Source organism: Bos indicus, chromosome 20, assembly GCF_029378745.1.
Source record: "Bos indicus isolate NIAB-ARS_2022 breed Sahiwal x Tharparkar chromosome 20, NIAB-ARS_B.indTharparkar_mat_pri_1.0, whole genome shotgun sequence".
Classification (NCBI taxonomy): domain Eukaryota; kingdom Metazoa; phylum Chordata; class Mammalia; order Artiodactyla; family Bovidae; genus Bos; species Bos indicus.
In genome coordinates this window covers 38,290,160-38,314,672 of record NC_091779.1, presented here as the reverse complement: position 1 = coordinate 38,314,672, position 24,513 = coordinate 38,290,160, and the positions used below count along the sequence as shown (strand labels likewise).

General features: G+C 43.5%; 1 protein-coding gene across 3 annotated transcripts in view; it reads left to right on the top strand.

The window, feature by feature from the left end:
* Positions 1–22,379, top strand: part of SPEF2 (sperm flagellar 2) — a 211,635-nt gene extending 189,256 nt beyond the window's left edge. For 2 of the 3 annotated variants that reach the window (XM_070774772.1, XM_070774770.1), the window contains 4 exons: positions 6,038–6,217; positions 14,066–14,305; positions 14,500–14,622; positions 21,698–22,379. In XM_070774772.1, the coding sequence (XP_070630873.1) occupies positions 6,038–6,217; positions 14,066–14,305; positions 14,500–14,622; positions 21,698–21,787 (633 nt within the window). In that variant the 3' untranslated portion in view covers positions 21,788–22,379. Of the gene's footprint in view, positions 1–6,037; positions 6,218–14,065; positions 14,306–14,499; positions 14,623–17,323; positions 18,393–21,697 lie in introns of those variants that run through there. The other variant, XM_070774771.1, reaches the window with a different exon arrangement.
* The last annotated feature ends 2,134 nt before the right edge of the window (positions 22,380–24,513 follow it).

Here is a 24,513-nt window from a genome sequence, read left to right as displayed (position 1 = left end):
CATTGGATGCATATTTCAAGCATCTCTGCTAGATGCTAGCAGGAGAGCAGGTGAAAGAAAGGGGTCAGTTACCAAAAAAGTTCAAAACATGAGGCTGGCAGTTGTGGGGCAGCTTTTTGTTTTGGTTGTTGTTGATTGTTTTATAACTCGAGGACTGAGTTCAATTCTCCTGTAAAGCTTTGGAAAGCATATCTATATAGAAATAGGTTCTTCATTCCGTGGGAAGAGGCCAGTAGTCTGAATAGGATGTCAAGTACAAAGCACTTTCCTTTTCTGCGAGAAGTTGTTAGAAATGTCCATCACAGCAGAGCCTTTCAGTTGCTCATGGAGCTGCTGAAAGCAGGAGGCAGCCTATGCTGGTCAGCCCTAAGGACTGCAAGGCAGGGAAGCCAGAAAGGCCTCTGGGTGCCAAGGAGGAGTATGGCTCCCATCTGCTGCTGCCCAAACTGCTGGAACAAAGTGTGCAGGGGAGGGTAGAGGCAGGACCACAAAGTCTGAGAAAGATGTGCTCTATGGGGAAGATTCATTAGAAAAGACCCTGATGCTGGAAAAGATTGTGGGCAGGAGGAAAAAGTGGCAAAGAGGATGAGATGGTTAAAGAGCATCACTGACTCAATGGAGAGTGAGTCTGAGCAAACTTGGTGAAGGACAGGAAGCCTGACATGCTGCAGTCCATGGAGTCGCAAAGAATCGGACATGACTTGGCAGCTGAACAATAATGGGGCAAAGGATGGCTGACAGATGTGTGTGAGAGTGTGTGTGTAGTGTCCAGAGGGCAGAAGGGAGTGGAATTTTCCATGCCTCTCTGTCCCACAGACTGGATGCTCAACATTACATAAATCTCAGCACCCTTCAACTGGGACTAGAAGCACAGATGCCATGGCTGACAAGCTGTGAGGTCTTGATGGAGTTACCTAACCTCTCTGTGCCGTGGTTTTATTTTCATCCTTTGCTGCTGGGGTTGTTGTACAGCATGAGTTCATATATGTGGCCCTTTTAGAACAGTGATCAGCACACAGTAGGCCCTATGTAAGTGTCAACTAAACAGAAGCTAACCATGCTAACCCTACCTGGTGAAACAACCCTTAATGGTTAACATCCTAAAGAAGTTGCACAAAGGGAAAACATAAAACAAAATAATAAGTTTACTTTTTGGCCATTATTAGAATAGTAAAGACCAAATTGGGGGAAAACACCCCATAAATAGGAATTCTAAGGGTCAGGAACCCTGGGCTATGTTCCAATTCTGCCAGGAATCACCGTAGGACCTTGAACTGGAGGTTCTTTCACCTGCCAGGGCTTCTGCATGGTCTTAAGAGGGCTTAAGAAGAGGGCTTAAGTCTAGGGCCACACCCAGCTCTCCTGCTTGTCACCTGTATTCTCTATGATCCAGGACTGGCAGGGCTCCTGGATACAGGTCATTGTCACTGTCCATGAGTTCTGATGAGTCCCAGGCACTGGGTGAAAGGTCTCTTTACATCCAAAAAAGGACCCCTGAGACACGTGTGTGTTGCAGTCACATCCTTGTCTCCTCACAGTGACAGTGCACTTCCTTATAACTGATGAGGCTCAGCCACGTCCTGGCTTCCCAGCTGGCCACACAATACCAAGTGTTGTAAAAAATTTACAGGAGTATCCTGAGAAAAGGCAGTTTAATTCATCATGCTCAGATTCACACATTTTTTGGTCATAATCTCTTCTCCACATCTTCCGACATGACAAGCTGATGATCTCACTGAAATTGATGGCTCACCACAGTGATCTCAAGATCTTGTTTTTGCTGACTGTATACAGCTTCTCCATCTTCAGCTACAAAGAATGTAATCAATCTGGTTTTGGTATTGCCCATCAGATGATGTCCATGTGTAGAGCTGTCTCTTGGGTTGTTGAAAGAGGGTGTTTGCTATGACCAGTGCATTCTTTTGGCAAAACTCTGTTAGCCTTTGGCCTACTTCATTTTGTACTCGAAGGCCAAACTTACCTGTTACTCCAAGTATCTCTTGACTTTCTATTTTTGTATTCCAATCCCCTCTGATGAAAAAGACATCTTTTTTTGGTGTTAGTTCTAGAAGGTCTTGTAGGTCTTCATAGAATCCAGTTAACTTCAGCTTCTTCAGCATCAGTGGTTGGGGCATAGACTTGGATTACTGTGATGTTGAATGGTTTGCCTTGGAAATGAACCGAGATCATTCTGTCATTTTTGAGATTGCACCCAAGTACTACATTAGGAACTCTTTTGTTGATTATGAGGGCAGCTCCATTTCTTCTAAGGGATTCTTGCCCACAGTAGTATATATAATGATCATCTGAATTAAATCCATCCATTCCCATCCATTTTAGTTCACTGACTCCTAAAATGTCGATGTTCACTCTTACCATCTCTGTTTGACCACTTCCAGTTTACCTTGGAATTTACAATTGACCTAACATTCCAGTTTCCTATGCAATATCATACTTTACAGCATCACTTTTTTTTCACCACCTAACACATCCACAACTGGGCGTCATTTCCACTTTGGTCCAGCCTCTTCATTCTTTCTGAAGCTATTTCTCCTCTCTTCCCAGGAGCATGTTGGACACCTACCGACCTGGCGGGGGTGTTCATTTTCTGGTGTCATTTCTTTTGCCTTTTCCTACTGTTTATGGGGTTCAGAAATACTGAAGTAGTCTTCCATTTCCCCGTGCAGCGGACCTTGGACTATTATCGTTTGTTGAAGCCAGACTTGTGTTTTGAAATACTATTTGCTGACAAATCCCAAGAGTCTATTTCAACCCCAAACCTCTCTCCCAAACATGAGACTCCTAAACAGAGCTGCTTATTGGACCTCTGCACTTGGATGTTCTAGCAGACATTTCCAACTTCCCGCATCCGAGTCTGCGTCCCTGACCCCCCATCTCCCCACCCTGCTGCCCTGCCCTCACCCAGAGCCCTCGGCCTCTTGGTCAGTGGACATTCTGACCTTTCTATTGGGCAGCCCCAAACCCTAGAGTCATCCCCAGTTCTTTTCCTTTTTTTTTTTTTTCAAACTCTCACATCCAATCCTTTAGGAAGCCTAGGTAGTTCTACCATCAAAACACAGGGTTGATTGGTTCCAGGACTGGCTGCTGCAGAATTATCTTATAGGACTGAGAACTGCAACTCCAAGAGGCTGCCTATTCCCTGCCACATGGCCTTTTTACAGTTTGAGATTTGCTTCTTCACCAACAGGAGAGCATCTCACTGGCTTCAAATCCCTAATCTCTGCCTTAAGACCTTCCTTAAAAACAGTCCTTTTTAAAACACCTCACATGATTAAATCAGGGCCCAAGTTTGGGGTCTCTTTTGATTAACTCAAAACCCATTGATTAAGTACCTTAATTGTCTGCAGAATCTCCTTGCCTTTACTCCTGGGAATGACTTTCTCATCAAATTTAAAATCCTTCACACTCAAGGGGAAGGGGTTATACAAGATATGTATTCAATGTACTTATGTATTCATGTGTATGCACATATGTATGTACATATGCTAAAGCTGAAACTCCAGTACTTTGGCCACCTCATGCGAAGAGTTGACTCATTGGAAAAGACTCTGATGCTGGGAGGGATTGGGGGCAAGAGGAGAAGGAGACGACAGAGGATGAGATGGCTGGATGGCATCACTGACTCGATGGACGTGAGTCTTGAGTGAACTCCGGGAGTTGGTGATGGACAGGGAGGCCTGGCATGCTGCGATTCATGGGGTCACAAAGAGTCGGACACGACTGAGTGACTGATCTGATCTGACCTGATGTATTCAATGTATATGTATTCACATGTACGTATATATATGTACTCCAGGGGGTGGGAAACTTCAAAGCCTTCTTAGAATTCTTCCCATAACAACATTTTAAATGATCTTAAGAATATAGCAGGCCTTACCTTTTTTACATGTCTCATCCACTGATTTAAAATCAAGCCTGTGTAATTAGAGAAGGAGTTCACATATCAGTTCACTTTATTTTTTCACATCTTCCTTCAATATATCATATTCAGCCTCTTTGTTAATAGAAATAATGTGTTGCACCTACATAGCATTTTCAAGAGCATTTCAGTGGAAATAATACTAAACGTCAAGGATTCATATGAAAGAAATGGAAGATAAGCATGAAAGGACAATGCCATGGTTATCTATTGGTGTCAACACCCTTCTACCCCACGTCCTGCTGGAAATCCCTGAGGAATTCCAGTGACAAGTGGGAAGAGGAAATAAATACAAGGTCCTGAAGGAACCCAAAAGCTGAATCATGACTCTTGAAAAATCTAAGGCTGCTTGACCATCTGAGCCTGGCTCTGTGCCTGATTGCAGCAAATACTCAGTGAACTTTTGATTAAGGTAGGACTGAATGATTGAGCTTACAGAGCCCATTGACCTCAAAAATTCTTTTCTGCTTCATAGCATAACTTTATGCTATGAAGTTTAGTGTGTGCTATGCTTTAGACTTTAGTGTTTTCCTATTAAAGTTATTTTTATTTAAATTTGCATTAGATTTGTCAAATATCAGGAATTTATTTTTCCAATTTGTCATGGATGTCTAATTGAATTTGCTAATAGTTGTAAGGATTGCTAGTAATAAAGAATGACATGATGTATAAAACAGATAGCTAGTGGGTAGCTGCTGTGTAGTATAGGGAGCTCAGCTTGGTGCTCTGTGATGACCTAGAGGAGTGGGATGGAGGGGTCAGAGGGAGCCTCAAGAGAGAGGGCATACAGCTGACACACATTGTACAGAAGAAACAACACAAAGTTGTAAAGCAATTATACTCCAATTAAAAAACTTTTTTTAAAGAATGACATGCTATCTCTAGATCTAGATACTTGCTTCTCAAAATGTAGGTCAGAACTAGCAGTTTCGGAATCACCCAGGAGCTTGCTAAACATGAAGAAACTTAGGCCATCTACTAAGCATCCAGAAAAGAAAGAAAGAAAATGTGAAAGTCGCTCAGTTGTGTCCAACTCTTTGCAACCCAGGCCAGAATACTCGAGTGGGTAGCCTTTCCCTTCTCCAGAGGATCTTCCCAATCCAGGAATCAAACCCAGGTCTCCCACATTGCAGGCAGATTCTTTCCCAGCTGTGCCACAAGGGAAGCCCAAGAATACTGGAGTGGGTATACCCTTTCTCCAGGGTATCTTCCCAACCCAGGAATCAAATGGGGGTCTCCCACAAACATCCAGAACCATCTACTTAATTAGAGGCTACATTTTTAAAAGTTTACTAAACACACATGTTTGAGAAGAGCCAGTCGCCTCCCGGAACAGAAGTCCCTAGGTATTTAGGTGTGGCCTGTATGTCCCAAGGTTTGGCCTGGGCTTTGCCGGGCCCCAGAGGATGATATTAGATCCCCAAGCACCAACTCTTCATGCTGTCAAATGCATGAGCCAATGCGTCTAGAACTGACTGGAAGCTCAGTCATTCAGGTTGTGGGAGAGACTTGCTGAAAAAGCTGGTATTCAGTGATGAGCACACTCTTCCTCTAGGATGGACAGACGGGTCCTTGCTCTCTTTTTCTACCTAATATGCACCACTTTAATTAGCACACGCATCTTATCTGTCTCTTCAAGCCCATGGACTGTAGCTCACAGGGCTCCTCTATCCATGGGATTCTCCAGGCAAGAATAGTGGAGTGGGTTGCCATTTCCTACTCCAGGGGATCTTCCTGACCCAGGTATCAAAGCTTCATCTCTTGTGTCTCCTGTATATATATATATATATATGTACGTGTATACACATACACATGGATATTGTCTTCCTCTTTCTGACTTACTTCGTTCTGTCTAATAGGCTCCAGGTTCACCTACCTCATTAGAACATCAGAATTTTTAGAGCCCTACTTTTTTTTTTTAATATTTAGCTTACTTTTCAGTTAATACCATTCATTACATGTTAGTTTTAGTAATTCAGTCCTCAGAAAATGACCTTATTCCAAAACCCCTGGAGAGATTCTTCATTGCCCGTGCATCCACTTTCTACCCGATGGTTTGCGTTCTCTCTCTGGCTGAAATTCTTTTTTGTGTGACAGTTTTTCTTTAGGTTGTTTGCTGACTGTGAGAAGGATCCACCCCAACTTGACTACACGCAGATGCTGCTTTATTTTGCTTGCCATCCAGACAGTACAGAAGGGGTCTACAGGGCCCTCAGCGTAGCCATTGGGACTCACGTCTTCCAGCCAATTGAAATGCCTCATCCTGTTGCAGAAAAGGTAATTGTGTTCCAGAAATGGACTAGCGCTGGGGTCTGGAGGGGATCCCAGAAGATTCTGAACTTTTCCTCACACACTGCTTTATTAGGTCTTGGATAGACTTGGCCTTACTCAGTTGGATTAAGAACTTGGGGCCAACACTCCAAAAAAAATGCTTTGGTAGTAAAATCCAAAATTTGCTCAAAGTTTCTCGGTGGAACCAAAATTGCTCTGTCGGGGACAGTCTTTATTTTGCATGAAGTGCTAATCCTGATAAATGAGAATGAACTGGGTATTCATCCAGGCTGTTTGTCACACCGTGTGGAAATTCTATGTAAAACAAGTTCAACCTTCGAACATATACCACAGGTTTGTAACACTTGATAGGGTTTCAGGCCCAAACTCGGGCACCTAAGGTGCATAGGCAATCCTTGTGTCACTTGCCTCCAAGGACAGAAAGCCTTAATGTCCAATAAAACCTCACATCCCACCGTAGATTTATAAAGGGTTAACATTCCCTGGCTTTGTTGGGGGGCAGGGCGGATAGAAAAGTCTCAGAATAGGGTACTGACTTATGAGGTGCCCACTGCTCTGACTTTTTAGTCTGCATCAGACCTTGTGAGGGGAGCTGTGGCCCTCATGGTGGAACACTTTCCTCTGTTCTTCTTTGTGGATACGGAGGGCAGAGGGATACTATGCGTCCAGACTCCTCAGATATCCCAGCCGCAGTTCTTTTCCTTTCATACAAAAAATATGCTGGGTTCTCTGAGTAAAAATGGGAAGCTCCTATGATAGCTTTCACATCCCAAAAGACATAGATAGACCCTCTCATCTCCAAATGTCAGCCCTGGGCAGATGGCCAGGAGGAACTCCTCCCCTTCTATCAGGACCAGGGCGAGGCTGGACTATTATCTAGGAAGCTGACAGCTCAGGGCTTTTCACCCCAGTGCTCTGTCAATGCAGCATTAACACTGACTCAACAACGCAAAGCTCAGCAACGAGTTATTGTTATTCCCACTCGGGAATGCTGTCTTCCTAGACCATAGGAGGGCCGCTTACATTTTCCCACATGGATGACAAGCCAGATGCCGTCTGCCTTTACTTGGAACTGCTTTTGCCGCTTTCCCAGGGCTTCCCAGGTGACGCCAGTGATACAGACCGTGCCTGCCAATAGAAGAGACAGAGATGCTGCGGGTTTGATCCCTGGGTTGATCCCATGGAGGGGGAAATGGCAAGCCACTCCAGTATTTTTGTCTGCGAAATCCCATAGACAGAGGAGCCTGGCAGGCTACAGTCCATGGGGTCGCAAAGAGTTGGACACGACTGAAATGACTTAGCACGCACACACGCAGGGGTGTTTCTGCATTTCGGTATGGATTGCGCCTCCTTCACCCATCTCTGGCATGGATCATGACCTACCTTGAGATCTCTATGAAATGTCTGTCCTCTAGGAGACCTTCCCTGACTTGGAGTGGTGGCAGCACCCTGCCTGCGTTCCCATAGCTCCCTGCGCTTCCCGCCTCACAGTAACCCTCACAGATAACTGCTTTACATGGTCAGCTTCCATTCTGGGCTCTGGGCCCCCGGTGGTCAGGGAAGGGCCATCTGTCTTGTTCTGCATCCTCAAACCTGCATTCCTGAACCTGAATTACTGCTATAGAGCTCAGTAAACACATTTCATTGAGTGGAACAATTAACTCACTATTAGCTTTGTAAATTATACCCTTTGTGTAGTCCTGTGATCTGCAAGGGTTACAAATCCAGTTGCCCATACCCATACAGGGCTTCCCTGTTGGCTCAGACTGTAAAGAATTTCCCTGCAATGCAGGAGACCCGGGTTCAATTCCTAGGTCAGGAAAGTCCCCTGGAGAAGGAAATGGCTACCCACTCTTCTTGCCTGGAAGATCTCATGGACAGAGGACACAACTGAGTGACTGACACTTTCACTTTCACCATACAATAAAGAATGGGAGGACGAGGGAATGATGGCCCGAACACAGAGGGAACACAGGATAAAAGACAGATTAGCATGGGGCCTTACTGATCCAAAGAGGGGTCTGTGCCTTCTTTTTTGCCCCCTCTGTGTCTTTGCTCTTGCTGTTCCCTCCACCTGGAGCACCTGCCGGCTCATCTCGAAAGGCTCAAGGCCTCTCCAGTATCCAAGGCCTATTTCCTACACCAGCTCATTCATGAAGCTCCCCCGACACACTGAGCACTCCCTCACCTGGGCCCCATTTATATTCAGATCCCTTCTGGCAAGACAGAACCATGCCACACACCCAGGCATTTACTCAATTACTTATCCAGCACCTTGGTGACTTTGGAACTACCCTTGACCTGGGGATAAAGCAAGTAAAGTGAAGGCTAAATCAAATGGTGATGAATGCCACAGACGAAAAAGAAGATAGGGAAAAATGCAGGAGTCTGGGAAGGAGTTGCAGTGTTAAATAGGGTCTTCACAGAAGGTGTCTCTGTGCAAAGACCTATAGGCAAAGGCCCAGAGAGGTGAGCAAGAGAGCCAGGCAGATAGACCTCTGGAGGAAGAGCATTTAAATGAAGACTGCAGTGGATGCAAAAGACCTCACGTGGGGCCGTGCCTGGTGCATGCCAAAGAACCGCAAGTCAGCACTTGCAGAGCACTGAGCTGGAGGAGAGCAGCAGGAAAGGACAGTGATGAGGAGAGGACTCTGAGGCCCCTGGAGGGACCTTGGCTTTGGCTGTGCCAAGAGATGAGATAAGAAGGCACTGGAGCAGCGTCATTTCATTTAAAACGGATGCCCATATAGAACAGACTGTAGGGAGCACAGGAGGGAAGCAGGGCTAGTAATGCAAGCAGGGGGTGGTTTATCTAGTGACTCCTACTGCTGTTATTTCTACTGTGCACTGGAGACAACTTGTTACCCCTCTTTGCGTCCTCTGAAGTAGCAAGTGCTCAGCAATGCACATAACAAGTTCTCCATGAGTGTTGGTAAAAGGGAAGAAAGAGAGGAAGAGAGAAGGAAGGGGTGGACTCCCGTCTCTGAGGCAGAAGAGGAGAGCAGACATTCAAGTGGCAGAAGTAATAGCAGATTCGGAGGCTGCACTGCTGCTGCTAAGTCGCGTCAGTCGTGTCCGACTCTGTGCGACCCCATAGACAGCAGCCCACCAGGCTCCTCTGTCTCTGGGATTCTCCAGGCAAGAATACTGGAGTGGGTTGCCATTTCCTTCTCCCGGAGGCTACACTGAGTCACCAGAAAAACCAGGAAAAGGCAGCCTGTGCTAGAACGGTTGCCATAGCAACAGACAGCTGTCTGAATGGGTAGCACCCAGGCCAGCTAGCACAAGCACCGTAAGAGTCTGCATCCCTTCTGGCCTTGACCCCGGAGCTCGCCCAGGAAGCAGCTCCCTGGGTTACTTCTCTTAAGAACTCTTTTGAAGTCCAAGGACACTGTGCAAGAATTCTCCCACAACCACTGCACAGCAGCGAAGAAACCAGGGTGGGGGCAGGTCTGTCACATGCCACACACACAAGCCTGCTCCTGGCTGGGAGTGAAGCATAGGAGCTTTTGGCATACAGGAGCCACCGCCTTCCCGATTCTTGCCTCCTCCTAGCTCTCACCATCCTGCCTCCAATTATCCTGCTGCCTCTCTGTGCCCTTTCCAACTGTGTTCTGGTTTCCTGGGCAACCTGATCCCAGGAAGTTAAAATGAGCCTGCTCAGAAACAATGCCTCTAACAGGTTAACAGGTCTGTGTTTACTCCCAAGACATTTAATCAGATCTCGATTTTTCCTTTCCAAATAAACAACTGGAAATCTCCCCGATGTTTCATTCTTCCTCACTGTATTCTTCCTTACATGCTGGTTTATTCAGTGTGGCACAGACCTCCTGTTTAAATCCACAGCTTCTTTGGGTAGTTTAAAAGAAGCTCGAGAGCCAAGCACTCATGAGCAGGCACTAGTCAATGTGAAACATCAAAGAAGTTGATGTTTGTTCATCCTGGCCTGTGGGATTCGGGGTTATGATATTGTAATTTAGTAAATTAGAAGCTTGAACTGCCCACGTTTTGAGAGTCTTGTTAAAGCATCTTGACAGGTGGGTTGAGGCCTTGGGGTTCAAATAACTTAAATGATCCTCCCATTCTGTTCTTTGATGCTTTGTTGACATTAGTCTGGAGGACTGACCTTCTGTTCTGCCTCTGAGATGTGGGGAACTAAACAGATTGAATGGTAGAAATGCACACTCAGGCACCATTCCAAGGACATGTTGCTGGGAGTCCTCAAGGGCTGCCTCTGAGAGTGTGACAAAGTGCTTGCCAGCCCCACAGTCTGCCTGCTGCTTAGACAATAATGTGACTCACACAGAGTTTTGATGCCTCTAATAATTGCTCATTCAGAAGCCCTGGCTTTTCTCCAAACCGGCGTGTCTGGTTTTGTTCACCCATCCATATCCACAATCGCAGTCTGTTGGAGAGCGCCTCCTCCCGTGCACACCCTGCAGCCCCGCCAGGAGACTGAGCTGGCTCCTTGGGTTCTGATCTTGGCCTCCCTTCACTCCCTCCCTTCCCACCGAATCACTAAATCTATTCTGTCCAACCCCTTAAAGAGCAAAACTAGCAAATGCTTATAAAATATCTTCTGACCTAATAAGACCTAATGACATAATGCCATTTGAATGACATTCTTCATTCAGATGTTTAATTTGTTATTTTTTGGCTAAAATTTTAAAAAATCCATTTATCCCATGATGACAATATCAAGGGTTTGAGACTTTGGGCCCTCTCTAGTTCCAGAAATGATGAAGAGAGACCAGGTTCTTGCTCTTTAATTTTGGTATCGCCTGCTCATCCATCCCAGTTCATCATGTGCTCACCTACAGTTTCTGTCTGAATAGAAATTCATTCATTCTTCATACTATCAGCAAGACATTCTATGTCTCAACACTGTTCTTTTCACCACACTCAATGTTCTGTCTCTCCAGGGGATTATTGATGGGAAGCCAGTGTGATGATTCCCAAGCTTCCTGCTGCTGCTGCTGCTGCTAAGTCGCTTCAGTTGTGTCCAACTCTGTGTGACCCCATAGACGGCAGCCCACCAGGCTCCCCCGTCCCTGGGATTCTCCAGGCAAGAATACTGGAGTGGGTTGCCATTTCTTACTCCAATGCATGAAAGTGAAAAGTGAAAGTGAAGTCACTCAGTTGTGTCCAACTCCTAGCGACCCCATGGACTGCAGCCTACCAGGCTCCTCCATCCACGGGATTTTCCAAGCAAGAGTGCTGGAGTGGGGTGCCATTGCCTACTTCGCCCAAGCTTCCTAGGTAGAGACAAAAAAGTCAGTTTCACATTTCTGCCAAGTAAATCAATATTGCAGTTGCTTAAAATGGAGAAGAAGCTAATTGGATAGGTAGACAGATAAACAAGGAAGAGTAGATAGAAAGATATGTTCAGTTCCAAGAACTTCAAGATTAGATTAAATTTCTAATTTAGCAAAGGATACAGAAACTCAACTAAAGCAAGGTAACCACACAGAACTAGGCCAAATGCAACCTATATCCATTGGACCACCCTCCACCCCTACACATCCTTCAGAGGGGCTTACAATGACCGGAGGCTTAATTCTGTGCCCTGGTATAGTGTTTTTACACATGGGGCTTCAGTGGCTGTTTGGAAAGAACTTGTATGATCTATGCACTTAATGCTTCTACTGAATTGAGTATGTACAGGCAATGGCACCCTCTTCTAATTTTAAGCCTAAATTAGCATTTTTCCTTCCTCAGAATAAAGGAGAACCAGCCCTCAGGTGTTCTATGATATCGGGCCAGTCAACATTCTGAAAACACTCATTTTTTCATGGCAAATCATTGAATATCTATTACCTCATCATTAGAAACACACACACACATTTATTACAATAAATATTATAAATACAAATCTACTGTAGAGAACTTGAAAAGTACAAAATAAAGTAAAAAGTAGTCACCTGTTTGACCAATCAGAGGTAGTAACTGCTGTCAGTTCTTTATCTGTTTCTCTTCATTTTCATTAATAAGTATTAGATATATAAGGAAATGAGGACCCTGGTGTGTTTATTTTTTGTATTTTGTTCCCTTTTGCACTTATCCCATGAGTGTTTTCTCACTGTCATTTTCACTATCATTCTAAGCTAAAATGCTCACAGCAGCACAGCATTCCATCACAGACCGATACTATCATCATTCCCTGTTGTTGGAATCATAGGTTTTCTATTTTTGCTGTTAAGTAACACAGAATGAACATCCGTATACAAAAGTCTTGGTGCACATGAATATTTCTTTAGAATCAGTTCCTAGATCAGTAATTACTGGGTCAAAAGGTAGGCAATATTTTTCAGGCTTTTGATACATAAGAAACTATGCTATGCTATGCTAAGTCACTTCAGTCGTGTCCGACTCTGTGCGACCCCATAGACAGCAGCCCACCAGGCTCCCCCGTCCCTGGGATTCTCCAGGCAAGAACACTGGAGTGGGTTTCCATTTCCTTCTCCAATGCATGAAAGTGAAAAGTGAAAGTGAAGTCACTCAGTCGTGTCCCACTCTTAGCGACCCCATGGACTGCAGCCTAACAGGCTCCTCCGTCCATGGGATTTTCCAAGCAAGAGTACTGGAGTGGGGTGCCATTGCCTTCTCTGATATCAGAAACAATTTACTCTTTCCCATGCTCAGAATGCCAGCATCTAAATTCATGGCTCTTGGCCAAGTTTCAAAGAGCAGCAATATGAATCCCAATCTGTCTGTATTCAATCTGTTTTCTATTTTACTTTCTGAATGCCTCATTGAATTTAACATCCAGTGTCCACACAAAGGCCCCAAAGTTTCTCAGAATTTATCAAACTTGAGAAATTAACCCGCCACAACCTCTAGACTGCAGTTTCCAAAGCAAATCCTGTCCAAAATCTAGATTCATGTGTAAAAGTTTGACAGAAGTCACACAATTCATTTCAGTGTTCTTTTATTGAGTAATACAATGTATCTGGGGCTTCCCAGGTGGCATTAGTGGTAAAGAACCTGACTGCAGGAGAGATGCAGGTTCTATCCCTGGATGGAGATCGCCTAGAGAAGGAAATGGCAGCTCACCCCAGTATTCTTGCCTGGAGAAGCCCATGGACAGGGGAGCCTGGTGGGCTGCAGTCCATAGGGTCACCAAGAATGGAACATGACTGAGGGGACTTAGTACAAGTACGCACTGTATATCTGAAAGAGTGATAAGCAAAAGCATGTATGAAAGTAAATAAAACTCACCCCACACTAAGGCCTCTGTCAAGTACCAGCAGAATTGGTCTAGAACTTTGACATGATTTCCAGTGCAGCCAGCATATTCTACTTCTTTTCTTTTTATTCTTTTTACTTTGTTATTTTTTATTGAAGTATAATTGATCTACAATGCTGTGTTAATTTCAGGCATACAGCAAAGTGATTCAGTTATACATACATATATATTTTTCAGATTCATTTCCCTCATAGGTTATTACAAAGTATTGAGTATACAGTAGGACATTGGTTATCCATTTTATAGATATATTCATGTGTATGTGTTAATTACAAATTCCTAATTTACCTTCCCCCACCCTTCCCAGTTGGTAACCACTTTTGCTGCTTCTTGAAGTTGTTTCTGAGTTGGAGAAGGAAGAAAGACTTGTCTTATTGTCTAGCAAATTCTATCTTTAGACTTTGTTTAGCTAGTCTGCGGTTGTTGCTCAGTAGCTAAGTCGTGTTCAGCTCTCTGCAACCCCACGGACTGCAGCATGCCAGTAGGCATTACCATCTCGAGGCATGAAAAGTTCAGGATGAAATTGGTGTTTTCTAAATATCTCTATTACTGGAAAGACTTCATCTTCTCTTTATTTAATTCCACAGACCTCTTCCTTTACTGATATGAGTCCCATTGAGGAATATCCTGAACTTGAGGACAACTTTATGAGTGAGGAAAGGGAATTACAAGAGGATGGGGAGGAAAAGGAAGAAGAAATCCCTGAAAATGCAAATACGGAAATGATTTCCATGCAAACATTACTCCAAGTGTTCCGAGGAGGAAATGAAGTACTGGACGCTAACAGATTTGCCAGCCACCAAAAGTTAGAGAACATTTATTTAGAGGTTGGTTGGATTCTTTCATTAAAGAGACAACCTATACCCACGAAAATTTCCATCAATTTTGAGTGTATGGTCGTAGAATTTCTCCTGAAATGTCTCAACGTGTAGAAATTATGATGATTCCTTTAGTAAATAAAATCATTTTTAGCATCATCAGGATCATAGATTTAATTAACTTATTTTTTTTTCTTTTTAAGAACTTCATAAAAGTGTTTCAGGACCTAGGTTCCAAGAACTTAGAGCCAATTGAAGTTGCTGTCCTTCTGAAGCATCCTTTTATTCAAGACCTGATTTCAAGTTATCCAGATTATAAGATCCCTGTGAGTATTACCCAAAGATCCTAATACAGTCTTTTTTAAAATTGTCATTATAATTTTATTTTATTTTTATTGGAGGATAATTGCTTTATAAATGTTGCATTGTTATATATATATAATATATAAATATATATGCATATATATATATGTATATCCCTTCCCTTGTGAGCCTCCCTCCCCCCTCGCATCCCACCCCTCTAAGTCATCAGACAGCACCAGGCTGGGCTGTCTGTTATATAATAGCTTCCCACTGGCTATCTACTCTACGCATGATACACATATCTACACATGCATATGTCAATGCCACTTTCTCAATTTCTCCCACCCTCTCCTTCCCCCACTGTGTCCGCAAGTCCATTCTCTATGTCTGCGTCTCCATTTCTTCCCTGTAAATAGGTTCATCATTACTGTTTTTCTTGATTGTCTTAACGTGGTTGAATTCAGGTTCAGGGCTTGGTGGGATAAAACAAGCGTGGAGGAAGAGAAGGAGGGAAGAAGCTGGACTAGGCTAGACCAGGGTCTCGGGAAGCTAAGCTGGTAACAGCATCAGGCCAAAAAGGCCAGCCCTCAATACCGCAAGGCAGTGAGTTCAGGCAGAGTAGAAGTGACTATCAGTACACGGGTACCATGATAGTTAGCACTACCAGTATATGCGTAATATGATTAGTACCACCAATAGGCCTGCCAATATTAGGGATAATACCATAGAGCTGCTCCACCAGGACTCTGAGGCCTTGAGTCTACCACAGAAGGCTGGAGGTAAATGGCAGTAAAAGCTGGATGGGTGGCTATATTCATGTTTTGCATTATTCCAGCCATCGAATGACCCTGGCCTATGATTGAAGAGCATGGGGAATAGAATCCCCCTGCGCAAGAGAACAAAGGAGACCCTGATCCCCAGCCAAGCGCTGATTTATTCACCAAACTCTCATCACAGTACACATTGTTGCTGTAACTCATCCAGTGACCATGTTTCTGAAAGAAGGGATAAGGGTTCCATCAGAGAAACTGTTCAGGGTAGGAACATTGAGGACCAAACCCAGAGAGGCTGGACCAAGACAGCAGAATAAAGGAAGGAAGAGAGGAAGAGCTGGGGCTCAGAGCTCACACCATCACCTCGCACATCAACCACACATGCTGAATGTGCATCTACCTGGCAAGTGCCGGGTCCCCAACAGCTAGGGCTACGGAAGGCTGGGGGTGACCACCTTTCAGAATGTGGCAGGTTGCTACAACCTTCTCAGAAGCCTCACACACTTAATAGCATGCAGTCTCCCTATTTGGCTTCTGCTAATGGTTTATTGGACTACAGAGAGTTAGCTGAGTTTTTGATAAAAGCACTTTCACTTTGATAAGATGCAAGTGATCTAAAGCTGAGCACTGAAGAATTGATGCTTTTGAACTGTGGTATTGGAGAAGACTCTTGAGAGTCCCTTGGACTGCAAGGAGATCAAACCAGTCAGTCCTAAAGGAAATCAGTCCTGAATATTCATTGGAAGGACTGATGCTAAAGCTGAATTCTCTAATACTTTGGCCACCTGATGTGAAGAGCTGACTCATCAGAAAAGATCCTCATGCTGGGAAAGATTGAAGGCAGGAAGAGGATGACAGGGGATGAGATTGTTGGATGTCATCACCGACTTGATGGACATGAGTTTGAGCAAGCTCCGGGAGTTGGTGATGGACAGGGAAGCCTGGTGTACTGGAGTCCATGGAGTCGCAAAGAGTTGGACACCACTGAGCAACTGAACTGAACTGAAATGTTTCCTTATCTCTAACCATCGTTGTTGTTGTTGCTTAGTTGCTCAGTCATGCCCTACTCTTTTGTGACCCCATGGACTGTAGCCCACCAGGCTCCTCTGTCCGTGGGATTTCCCAGACATGAGTACTGGAGTGGGTTCCCCAGAGGATCTGCCCAACCCAGGGATCGAACCCGCGTGTCTCCTGCATTGGCAGATGGTTTCTTTACCACTGAGCCACCAGGGAAGCCCTCTTAACAATATCACATCATTATATCTTTACAATTAACCATCCTCTTTGTAAAATTATTTGGGTCTCTTTATTTAAACAGGCCCAAAATACTTGGATATGTGGTTGGCAATATTCCAAGTAATTGTCTCATACATCCCACAAACGTCTACTCTTCACAATGAAACCCATATGTCACAGGTTCCTTTTTAGCATCTTACACTCCTACTCTCACTCATAAAGACCAGCTTTCTTCCCCACTTAGGATGAGAATAGGATAAATCAGTGTCACCCTGGATTTAGTGGGAACAGCACACATCAGAACTAGACAAAGAGGTGGAGAGAGGTGGGTGAGTGGGTGCATGGTTGTCACAGGCAGGATGGGGGCAGTCCACCAATTGAGGGATATCCCTGCCTTTTCTGTCATCTGAGCAACCACCATTCTATGTGAGGTGGGTTCCAGAAGCCCATCTCTTTAGACTGCATTTCATCCTACACATTCTGTTCCACATTTCAGGGAAAAAAACCCCCCATTTTAAACCAGCAAAATAATTTTCAGCTCCTTAGAATAATGTGCAGTAGGGTTTACCTTATCTTACCAACAACAACTAGGACCCTAAAATGATTCCACCATCACTTCCTCCTATTATGGGAGAAGAACTCCCTGCAAAGTCAGGATGATTTGGGGAACATTTTTACTCTGGCCAGAATGTCTAACTATTACTGACTTTTGCAGAGACGATTCTATCTGGCACGTTCCTGAAGAAAAAACTCCCGCAATAGATGACTGACTGCCTTCGAAGATCAATCCCCTGAAGATGGATTCTGATCCTCAGGGAAAGCTGGAGTCAGCAGGGTTCTTATTACTTTGTGCATTTCTCTTATTTAGCAAGGAGTTTTATCAGCGTGCACCCCAGCTGAAATACTCCTGGCATTTTGAATAGCACAGGACCGACTCTGGCATGGCAGAACGTCTGACATTCTGAATTGCTGCTCACTATATTCCGGGAGCACCTTGATGCACTGATGACCAAAAAGATCTCTTCACGTTCCCCAAATCCTGCTTGGTGCACAGACCCCTTGGGTTGAGAGCACCTGCCCTCCCTCCCCCCACCCTCACCCCACAGCTGGAGCTTGTTCTGACCTCCAGCTTCAGAGTATGAATGTCACCTGACACCCTAATAGTAGAAAGAGAGCTTGTCAGTCTGTCTAGCTGTCCAGTGGTTCATTCCTTCATTGCCAGGGCGCTTCTGCAAAGTCAGCTTCTTCAAACCTCCCCCGTCCTGGTCCTTCATCTCTCCTCCCTGTCATCACTCCACCCTGGAATCTGAAGAGAGGACATTGAACCACCTGCTAGAATCTAGTCGGGGCACCATTCCGACGAGAATTGAGCCTTTGACCTGAAAAACCTAAATGTGATGCTTGAAAAGGAAAGAGGTTCCCTTTCCAGTAAGATGCTCTATTCTCATTTTTACTAAGCAAATAAAGAAAAGGAAGAAAGGAAAAGAAAAAAAATCTCTGAAGACTTAGTTACTAACACTCTCATCCTGTCATCAATTTTTTTGCTCCAGATATCCATGTGCAAGTAAATAGATCACATTTTTAAAATGAACTTTAACCACAGTGATGTTGTTTGAAGATCTTTCAAGATAAGTAGAGCAAAAACTAGAGTGTGGTTTTTCGGGTTAAAATGTTGTTTGCTGTTATAAACAGTGGGAAGTAAAGGTTGTCACCCAACAGCCCTGTGTTTACAAGATTCGTGTTTGGAACTAGCAAACATTTTAAAATACATATGAAAAAGACCAGTTTGGGTAATTATTTTGATACGTGTTATTTTTTGCTCCTGTGGAGAGGTGGCCTGGCTTTGTGGTTAGGAGAGCAGACTCAGGAGCCATGTTGATTGGGTTCATAGCTACTGTGTGACCTTGGGCAAGTGACCCCGTGGTGCCTTGGTTTCTCTGTAAAATACGGTTAATTCTCAAACATGCCTCTCAAGGTCCTTGTACAGAGTAAATGACTTAAGCCATACAAAGTGCTCAGCTCCGTACTTGGTAGACAGAAAGCCCTCACTACATAGTAGGGGCTTCCCTGGTGGCTCAGATGGTAAAGAATCTGCCTGCAATGCAGGAGACCTGGTTTGATTCCTGGGTCAGGAAGATCCCCTGGATCACTCCAGTATTCTTGCCTGGAGAATTCCATGGACAGAGGAGCCTGGCAGGCTATAGCCCATGGGATGGCAAAGAATCAGACACAACTGAGTGACTAACACTACAGAGTAATGTTTATTACTATTATTATTACTGCCGGCCTCTTGGTGGTTGCAGTGCATAAGAAATAATTCTGACCCATGCAAAATATTCACAGGTGAACTAAAAGCCGGCATTTCATCTGCCAAGTTCGGTGTCTGCTCTCTGGAAAGAAAGGAGACTTTCACTGCAGAGTGTCATGATGACAAGGGGTCCAAACCAAAGTCCCAGGAATCCACATGTGGTCAAATACAACTCAGAAGATCCATATTTTGTTTTGGATTTTATAGTTATTCAACTCAAGCTCATTTATTTAACTTCTTCTTTCACAGATTTTTATATAGAGAGGTTATTTTCAAGGAAGGTTCCTAAATTCTTAAGAAAATGCTTTGCTTAAATATAATAAGATCATTGAGGACACCGTCACTGGGTGGTTAGTGAAGAAAGTCAATTTCCTCCAATAAGTAGATTTACGCGTGTAAGTGGACATTGGATTTTCTGCACCAACTCACCAAAGGTAGTTTCTAGTGATGCACACATATGCTGCATAAAATGTGAGTCTCTTTTAACAAAACCTGTACATCCAGCAGATAGCCTTAATATCAAGGGTTCCATTCACTAGGAGATAAAAATAAATCTTTCAGTGTTAAAGTCAGAATGTCACAGGAGAATTTCTTAGAAACAAATGAGTCAGGACCTGAGTACATGAGGGCAAAGGACCTATAAATATAAATGTACCTGGAGGGGACACAGTCTTCAAGGTATCTGACTTTAAGATACACTCCAACCGCCTCTATTATGTTTATAACAAAATACAATGGCTGCTTCAGCGCTTTGCATTTTCGAGGCACCCATGCCAAACATTTCTAGACTCTCTCAGCCTTTTCTCCACTGTTACTTAAAATTATGGCCCTTGATTTCAGCCATAAATCTAGCCAAGACTGATTGAAATATCTAGAGCTTATAATTTTCCCCCATGCTATGGAGTGTCAAATAATCACAGGTCAACTCATTCCTTAATCCCCAAGTAAATAGTCACTAGTCAGCAATAGCTGTTACAAATAATATTCTCTGCAAAGAAGACCTGTCAGTAAGTACTGTGGAGGGTAGGACGAGAAAGGTCAATGGCAAGCAGCTGTTATTTTTCACTTAACTTGCCCAAGATTGCCCTTCAGCTGTGGGAGATCTATATTTTTAAAGAACAAGCTCCTTCAAGAAAATGATTCACTATGTTTCCTGGCAGTGACTGATACAGCCATGTGGGTGTCACTCAGCAGGGCTCTGTTCAGATGCCGAACTAATTCATGTTTTCATGAGTAAAATGACTACAATCAAATAGAAACTTTTGGAACTCAGCTCTGAAGTAAAGAAACTTATATTCTTGAATAGTTCCCTAAAAAAAAAAAAAAAAACCTGGAAACTGAATAAATGTAATTTTACATTTTCGCCTTATGCTAGCTAGTACCCCTTCTATTCAGAAAACTAAGATCATGGCATCTGGTCCCATCACTTCATGGGAAATAGATGGGGGAACAGTGGAAACAGTGTCAGACTTTATTTTTCTAGGCTCCAAAATCACTACAGATGATGACTGCAGCCATGAAATTAAAAGACACTTACTCCTTGGAAGGAAAGTTATGACCAACCTAGATAGCATATTGAAAAACAGAGACATTACTTTGCCAACAAAGGTCCGTCTAGTCAAGGCTATGGTTTTTCCAGTGGTCATGTATGGATGTGAGAATTGGACTGGGAAGAAAGCTGAGCGCCGAAGAATTGATGCTTTTGAACTGTGGTGTTGGAGAAGACTCTTGAGAGTCCCTTGGACTGCAAGGAGATCCAACCAGTCCATCAGTCCTGGGTGTTCTTTGGAAAGACTGATGCTAAAGCTGAAACTCCAGTACTTTGGCCACCTCATGCGAAGAGTTGACTCACTGGAAAAGACCCTGATGCTGGGAGGGATTGGGGGCAGGAGGAGAAGGGGACGACAGAAGATGAGATGGCTGGGTGGCATCATCGACTCGATGGACATGAGTTTGAGTGAACTCCGGGAGTTGGTGACGGACAGGGATGCCTGGCGTGCTGCGATTCACGGGGTCGCAAAGAGTTGGACACGACTGAGCGACTGAACTGAACTGAACCCCTTCTATTAATACATTGTGATAATATCTTAAATTTATTTTATAAACATCTGTGATTTAAAATGTAGCATAGTTGGATATTTTAAGTGGACAAAAAACAGATCATTCTATCCCTAATATTAAAAAAAAAAAAAAACGGGATAATTCCCTGCCTCAAAATAATCTGCTGTTCTAAAAGTCTACAAATCTGTAAACATGATTAATTTAGCATTAGAATTTTCCTTTAATAGAAGATGAGTATTGTTTTTTATTGATTAATAGGGAAATAATGTTTTGCCTTGCCCGTTTTGTGCCAAACTCTGTGTAATTGCCGGAGAAGGAAATGGCAACCCACTCCAGTATTTTTGCCTGGAGAATTTCATGGACAGAAGAGCCTGGTGGGCTACAGTCCAGGGGGTCACAAAGGAGTCACACATGACTTAGCAACTAAACAAGAACTGTGTAATTGCTTTTACAAATGTTATCTAATTAATCTAATAAGACATCTCTATTATTAGATCTTACTAGATGGGGAAATGAAGTCTCTAAGATCTTTGATATCTTTCCATTGGCAAAATTAATAAGTTGCAAGGCAGGATTCACACTAGAGAACAATTTTCTCAAAGGAAAAAATAAAAACTCACTGTTTAATCCTGCCACATATTGAAACCCATATTATTAATAATCATTACTTCTAATTCATTTATTAAGAGTTGTAACTTCTCTTTGAATCTCTTCTCTTAGGATGTTAAGATAATTCTCCAAAGGAGTGAGCATGTACAAGGAAGTGATGAAGAGAGGTCTCCTTCAAGACTTACAGAGGAAAAGAAATGAAGGCACAGGAGTGGCAATGAATCTTCCAAACAACCCATGTAAACATGGTGTTTGTTGTATACATTGTCATTGTAAGTGAAGAAATGGCCCCTACCAGCCTATGAGGGGCACTGTAAAGGGAGTCCTCCTTCCTTAATTCAAAGAATATTCTGTAATAAACCTTAAATTTCTGAGCCAAAATCCAAAGTAAGAAGGAATGCATTCTGAAGTGATTCTGAAAACAGAAGACACCAAAACAGTATTTTCAAAAGTAAACAAGCACTTACGTCATGATGTGTCCCTGTGAGAAGTATCTGCATTAGGCAAATACATTAAAAATTCTCCCAAAGCTCAAATCAGGGCAGCATGGCTTCATACAGTTTGTATTAATAGTTCTTGCTCCGTAAAATCCCAAGGTGTGTCTCACCAGTCAAAGAAAAGGCTGTTGTCTCAGCTGCTGGTATAGTCACGATCCTGTTGTCTATGCATAGTCCTTAATTAATAGAATATGTGTCTTGTAGAGATTGATGTACAATGATAGTCTTTACTTGTGTAAATGAGTGAATCTAATTCAGTGATACTTATCTCAAGAAAGTGATTTTGTTTTGTTGTATTTTTTAGCTTTTTATTTTATTAATATATAGCCATTAACAATGTTGTGACAGTTTCAGGTGGACAGCAAAGGGACTCAGCCACACACACACATATATCTATTCTCCCCCAAAGTCCCCTCCTATCCAGGCTGCCACATCGAGCAGTGTTCCCTGTGCCATACAGAAGGACCATGTTGGTTATCCATTAAGCATAGCAGTGTGTACATGTCCATCCCAAACTCCCTAACTATCCCTTCCCCTCTGGCAACCATAAGTCTGTTCTCTAAGTCTGCAAGCCCGTTTCTGTTTTGTAAATAAGTTCATTTGTATCATTTCTTTTAGATTCCACATATAACAGACGTCATACAGTATTTCTCCTTCTCTGTCTGACTTACTTCACTCAGTGTGACAACCTCTGCTGCTGCTGCTAAGTCACTTCAGTCGTGTCTGACTCTGTGCGACCCCATAGACGGCAGCCCACTAGGCTCCCCCATCCCTGGGATTCTCCAGGCAAGAACACTGGAGTGGGCCGCCATTTCCTTCTCCAATGCAAGAAAGTGAAAAGTGAAAGGGAAGTTGCTCAGTCGTGTCTGACTCTTAGCGACCCCATGGACTGGAGCCTACCAGGCTCTTCCGTCCATGGGATTTTCCAGGCAAGAGTACTGGAGTGGGGTGCCATTGCCTTCTCCAGGTCCATCCATATTTCCGCAAAGTGAACAATAATGCTCTTTTCAGTGGCTGTGCCTCTTTGAAACCCTTCTGGGTCCCCTCACTGGCTACTTCTTCTGAGAATCTTTGCTGGACCTCACACACACCTCTTCTATTCAGCCCCTAAGAGTTGAAGGCCCCAGCACTCAGCCTCCTCTATCCACAGCCGATTCCTGGAAGACTCATCCTTTTCCAAGACTTTATGAGGCCAAAGTTGAAATTTCTATTCCCATCTTCTTTCCCCGAAATCCAAACTTCTAGAGAGAAGTTTGCTGTGGACTTGATTACCACCTGGATGGCTTATCATCATCACAGACTCAACATATCCAAGCCAAGGAGAGGGAGCCTTCAAGTCACCCCATTGCTCTAACCTTCTATTAGAGTCCCATGTCGTGCAGAGGTTCATCCAGGTCCTCACCTGGATCTTACCCCTTGCTGCCTCTCTGATCTCATTTCCCACTATTCTCCCCGCAGCTCACTCTTCATAAGCAACAAGTATGCATTGTTTATTTTGGAACACAGAGGACACATGCCTACCTCAAGGCCTTTGCACTTGCTTTTCTCTCTGCCTGGAGTGATTTTCTCCCAAATATCTTCATGGCTTGTCCCAGTTTCCTTCAGGCCTTTGTTCAAATGACACTTTGTCAGTAAGGCCTTCCCTCAACACATAATACAAAATAGAAATAACCTACCATCCCCATACATCTCAAACCCACTTTAATTTTTTTTTCCATTGCGCTTATCAACAACTGATAAATTGTATGTTTACTCTTGTTTGTCTATCACTCCACTAGGTTTAAGTTCCATGAAATCAGGGATGTTGTGAATTTTCTTTATTGCTATGTTCCCGAACCTAAGACTAAAAGCATAGCCAACTTTAAGTTGCATTAGAATACACTTGTGCAGAATGTGTAGGCAGATCACATCTTGACTGGTCACTAAAACTGAGTGATTCAAAGACGATTTCAATTACCAGTGAGAATGGTATTCTATTTCTGGAGAGTGACACATTGCCTAAATCTGCTTCTTGTCAGTTCCATTCCCAGAACCCTTGCCTTCAGGATTATGGGGGTAGGGGTGGTGATACAGAAGATTGGGAGGTGGAGAGGAAACCCAGCTAAAGATTTCACAATTTCAATTTAGTTGGTTCAAATGTAGTTCTAGTTATTCTAGAGAAGGAAATGGAAGAGTATCCGCAAATAGGATTCAAACAAATAACATATTGTGACAAGGATGCAGGCAGTCAACTAATCCACTTTTTATTAAAGATTGAACTAGACAAGGCAACATTATATGGCAATGGAAAGAAATGAAAAGCAGAGACAATGGCTCTGTAGCAATTCCTTGTTTATTTCCTTATAATTTCTTGCCGTAATAATGTTCTTGCACAGTGTGAAGGAGGAAATGGCAGAATTCCCCTCCTGAGGCCCATTATCTCATCTAAAC